Raw genomic sequence first — 5734 nt, forward strand, 5'->3', positions numbered from 1 at the left:
AATCAGTGGTCCTTCGGGACATAGTGGTCCTTCGGGACAAATATTTAGTGCCCCTTGAGGGAATTATACGAGCTGTGGTGACAGTATAGTACACAACCTCTATGTACTCGCATATCTTTAGTTCTCACATGTGTACCATGGGCTAATAAAGAGATAATATTAATAAACTTGATATGATGATATGCTAGTTTCCTTGTGAAATGTTATGTGTGATATATGATTGTACAAATGGTAATTACAGAATAAATTGATAAAAGGAATCAATGATAGTGCTAAGCATGAACATGATGATATAGTAACAAGTTTACAAGATAAATTATATGAATATAAAAGATCATAGGAATTTGAGATAAGAGATATGAATGATAATGACATATACGTATGTATGTATTTGTTACCTGTAAGAGTGTATGAATTGTATGAATGATAATAGTAATTGTTATGTACGATTATTAGTTAAAGTTTGCATATATGTTTATTGACTCACTGAGTCATAGACTTAGCGTGTGATTGTTTCACACGTAGGTTACAGAAGCGAGAAGAGAAGCGAAGAAGAGCAAGACAAGTCAACATCTCCCTTACAAAATTTCAGATCAGAAAATAGATGATTTAAATGTGTTTGGATATTTCGAATATAGTTGGCATGTACTAAGTGATTGAGTTGAATATGCTCTGATCGATTTTGATTATTTTGATCAATATATATAAATAAACCGCTTTTATTTTAGTGAAAGTTTTAAATTTTCTTTAAATTTTGTCAAGAGTCAAAATCTAAAAGTCAATGTGACACCTCATACTCGTAATCGGGTCGGGTACGAGTTGGGGTGTTACATAGTTCTTTCTCTTTTCTCTCAAGATTAAAAATGCCCCTTTCTAACATTATTTGGACCCCAAACAAAGACCAATCTAAACACTAAATGGGCTAAGCTCCCCTATAAAGCCATTGAGTTTGTCTAAACCATCTTGGGTTAACCCGTAACTCCTAATCTGAGATTTAGGGCGTTACATGTAACGTCTCAAATTTTGGGTTAGTCGTTCGAATCAGTGGTTAGGTTAATTTTTAAGATTTGTGGAAAAAGTCTAATTTTGAAAATTATAAAGTATAAATTATTTTTAGAATATTATTATTGATTTTAACTTGGAATAATTTTAGAAGTGTGATTTTAATGTGATTTAAGCCACAAGATGACACTTATTTGATATCATGTTGATTTGCCCTCCTTAAGACCCTCAAATTGAATTTAGATATGCAATTTACTATTGTCGATGATCTTTCAGTAATTTGATCTCATGTTGTGGTTCGTTTGTTGATGCAGTCAAATTTATTCACATTGATATTTTGTTCGTATTTTTTATATAATTTTTAACATTTTCTTGTGTAGTATTTGTATAATATTAAGTGACTATTTTCTTGTGTCAATAATTATAAAAACTATCATAATTATATGTTTAGTTTAGTTTGTACTTATGATTATAAACTTTCATTATTAAATTTTTACTCTTTATTAATAAAATTTTTATATTTTATTTGCATAAAAAATAAATAAATACTTAATACATCATGTTGTAATCAGATTAGGGTTGGATGAAAAACAACATACCTACCTTCACCCCCACTGAATTCCATTCAATAGCTTTTTCACCCATATGGCAAAGGTTATATCATTAGCTTTATCACTTTTCCTTTTTTATGTTTTTTTTATAAATCACCCGCTTTCGATCAACTGATCGATTAAACTGGATCGGGTACTACGGAGTTGAGCGTGACCCTCCCAACTAAGTTTAGTCCATTCGTAATTGCCAGAATTTGAACCTCTAATCTTATTTAAGGAATTTAATGTCACATCCCAATCGGCTGTCGGTCTTTTTATGTTATTTTTATTTGTTTATTGAATAATCTAGGTTAGGGTTGAACATGTCAAGTCGTGATCGGATTACTCAGTTATCTTTAATTAGTTCTTCTAACCGTTCTGAACCAATTTAATTAATTTTACTCCAAGAAAAAAATAATACAATTTATTTGATCATTTTTTTCAATGTGTATTAAAATTATGTTTGTTTATTTATATAACAATTTAAAAAGAGACTAAACTCGTCCAACTATTGATCAAATTAAGATTAGATGAGGAAAAAAACAACTCATCCACCCACTCCAATGCCACTAATTAGCTTTTGAGTAAATTACATGTTTAGTATCTATATTATTAGTTTTAGTTCGTTTTAGTATTTAAGCTTTTATTTTTTTTCAAAACCATACCTAACATTTAATTTATGTTTCATTTTAGTACCTCGTCGTTAAAAATCTAACAGGTTATTTGCATGTGATATTTTTGGATAAATTGCATCATTCATCCCTCAACTATCTTCTTACTCCTATTTTGGTCACTAAAGTTTAATTTTTTAATTTAATAACTTAATTTTCAAATTACTCCTAATTTAATCACTTTAACTTTCAAATTGATTCTTTATTTTTAATTATATATTAATAAAATAATAATAAAAAATGTTATTTCACAAAATTATTAATAAAATAAATTAGAGTGATTAAAATAGGAGTCATTTGAAAGTTGAGTAGTTAAATTGAAAAATTTTAAACTTTAGTACTAAAATAGGAGTGAGAAGATAGTTGAGTGATGAATGATGTAATATACCCATAAAAATACAGTGTCTTGAGTTTTTAACGATGAGGTGCTAAAATAAAACAAAAACTAAACGTTAGATATGATTTTAAAAAAATTTAAAAATTTAAATACTAAAATGAATCAAAATTTAATAATTTAGATACTAAACACATAATTTACCCTTAGCTTTTACATAGTCCTAATCAGTTTAATCAACCTTACGACAAAGAAAAGGTTATATCATTTGCTTTCTCATTTTCCTTTTTTATCATTTGTTTGTTTCTACCACCTACTTAGATTTAGGGAACTTTAGTTCACAAGATTTTCCTTCGTCAATAAAGCCACTTTCCTCTTTCAAACACTTTCATAATAGTTTACCTTTTCCTCAACTTCTTACTTATTATGCATCTACCCTATACCCACAGTCCCACACAATGCCATCGCTTTTGCCTAGGGGTGTACAAAATTATCCGACCTGATTGATTTGATCCGTCGACCCGAATCTAAAAAAATCAGGTAATTCTCTAAAAAAAATTATCCGGCCGGGTCGGGTACCCGGCCCGACATTTCCCGGGTCGGGCCCGGGTCACAAAATCTAGTTTTTCCGGATCCCGGTTACCAGAGTACCCAGTTAGTTTTTATTTTTATTTTTATTTTTTTATATATAATTATATAAAATATAATGAATTATTTATATTATGGATTATTATATTTTGTATTTTGAATTTTTAAATTTTAAATTTTATGTTCGGATATTAGAGTATGTAATTCAAAGTTTCGAACATTTAAATTTGTGTATATATTTTTTAAAATTAATAATTTAAAAATAAAAAATTAAAAACCGGGTATCGGGTACCCGATTATCGGGTACCCGATTACCGGGTACCCGCAAAATCCGGATACCCGATTACCGGGTACCCGTAACATCCGGATCGGGACACGGGCATAGAAATCGTCAACCCGGAAGTTCCGGGTACCCGGAAATCTGGTACCTGAAAATCCAGGTACCTAGATTTGCACACCCCTACTTTTGCCTAATCAAACTCATATATTATAAAATATGTTAGTTACATATTTAAAAATATTTTTGAAAGTGAACACATATATATTTTTTAAATTAATCATTAGTATTTAATTTATTGATCGACTAATTCAGATCAGACACTGTAGAGGTGAGGGTGACTCTCTCAATCCAATTTGTTTCATTCGCAAATGCTAGAGTTCGAACTCTTAACCTTGTTTAAGAGATCTAATGTCTTATCCCACTAAACTCACTGATTGTTAGTAAAGTGAGCACATATAGTAATAACACAATTTTTAATTGAATTAACATAAATAAATTTTTAACATAAATATCATCGATAAAATAAATAATTAATTAAAAAATTAAATTTCAAAATAAACATGTAATCACCTTCCATTAACTGTGGAATCCGTCTACGACACTATCATTAGTACATAGACCCTTTGATTTCGGTTAACGTGCTCCTGAAACAACGGATCCTACCCAAATCACTCGACATTCAACAAACAACCCCATTATAAGGGCCACCTTCCCTAGGCTAAGTTCTTTACTAGCTCAAACTCAGTCTTCTTAACCTCATTGCAGTGCACCCCACTCTAGCTTTTTCCGAGTTGTAGAGAAATGATGGCTCAGGGAAGATGCAGTGCAATGGCAGTCACGGTCCTGCTCTGCTTGTTGCTGCTCCACTTCGAGTCGGTTCGATCGGCAACTTTCACCGTCGGTGGTAGCGGTGGTTGGACGTTTAACGCCACTGCTTGGCCTAAAGGCAAGCGCTTTAGGGCCGGAGACACGCTCGGTAAGATCATATTCATTACTTCAATCCTTGCTTTTACCAATAGATTCCGTCTTCGTATTTAACACTAGTTTGACTTGGTGCAAATAAGTCATGTTTTAACTAATAAGATTTTGCTCTTGGTTTGTCTATTTTTTAATATGTTTATGTTCGGTTAAATTTTTAATATCTTATTTATGTTTATGTATTTAGTTTTGAGGGTGTTCGTTATCGGTTTATTTAACATTTCGGACATTTTTATTTAACGTTTACGAATATATTCATTTATAACTTCTCAACATATACATTAAGAGTTTGCAAAAACATGTTCAGAAAGTGGTTAAATTACATTACTAGTCCTTAATCTCCTTAGGTTTCACAATTTGAACTTCAAAGTTTACACTATGTTCAATTTAGTCCTTACCTTTACTAATATTTAAAATTAAAAATAAAAGAAAAAAAGAGAACCAAATAAAAAAACTTATCAATGAGTCGATAAAAGAACTAATAAACAAGTATGTTTGCTCGTTTATTAAATGAACATTATACTTATTTATTCAGCTTCATGAATAAATATAAATGAACGTTACATTAAGAGTTCATGTGAACTGTTCATGCTCATTTAGGTTCCTAAATCTGACATAGATATGCGAACATGTGTTTTTCATTGCAGTGTTCAATTACAGCCCTTCGATCCACAACGTGGTAGCTGTAAACAGAGGCGGATACAATTCATGCAAAGCACCAAAAGGTGCTAAAGTTCTGAGCTCCGGCAAGGATCAGATCAAGCTCAGAAAGGGCCAAAACTTCTTCATCTGCAACTCTATTGGTCACTGTCAAGCTGGAATGAAAATTGCAGTCCTTGCTGCATAATATGGGATTTAGATAATTACAGTTTGCTTTAAGTACTAAAGTTGTCAAAAATGTCTACTCTAGTGTGAGTGGGTGGTTGGTGGTCCAAATATTAAAGTCTATAATAATGATAGTTGTGGAAATCTTGATGATGATGCTTTGTGGCTAAGAGTTCTACTTTGTGCTCCCTTTGCAATAAAATGTAGTTGTTTCCAGATTTACTTGGTGACTTCTTCAACATTAAACTAATATCATTTTGTTGATGATTATATACATTTATATATAAAATAAGTCCTAATTGTAATAAAAAAATTATATATATTTATATTTAGTATTTTAATTTTAAAAAAACATTGCATACACTAATTTAAAACCATAATTCAATTATAATTTTATCGATGTGTCATCTTTAATCAATCAATATATGTGGTGTGTGTCGAGATAATATTCGCTCGGCAAAAATAA

General features: G+C 30.7%; 1 protein-coding gene across 1 annotated transcript; it reads left to right on the forward strand.

Annotated features, from left to right (window-relative positions):
* Window positions 1–4210: 4210 nt before the first annotated feature.
* On the forward strand, window positions 4211–5486 carry LOC120211273 (basic blue protein-like). The gene is made up of 2 exons (XM_039209857.1): window positions 4211–4441; window positions 5091–5486. The coding sequence occupies exons 1-2, from the start codon at window positions 4267–4269 to the stop codon at window positions 5288–5290; spliced, it is 375 nt and encodes a 124-aa protein (XP_039065788.1). The 5' UTR covers window positions 4211–4266; the 3' UTR covers window positions 5291–5486.
* The last annotated feature ends 248 nt before the right edge of the window (window positions 5487–5734 follow it).

This window comes from Hibiscus syriacus, unplaced genomic scaffold (genome assembly GCF_006381635.1).
Source record: "Hibiscus syriacus cultivar Baekdansim isolate YM2019G1 unplaced genomic scaffold, ASM638163v2 tig00109972_pilon, whole genome shotgun sequence".
NCBI lineage: Eukaryota > Viridiplantae > Streptophyta > Magnoliopsida > Malvales > Malvaceae > Hibiscus > Hibiscus syriacus.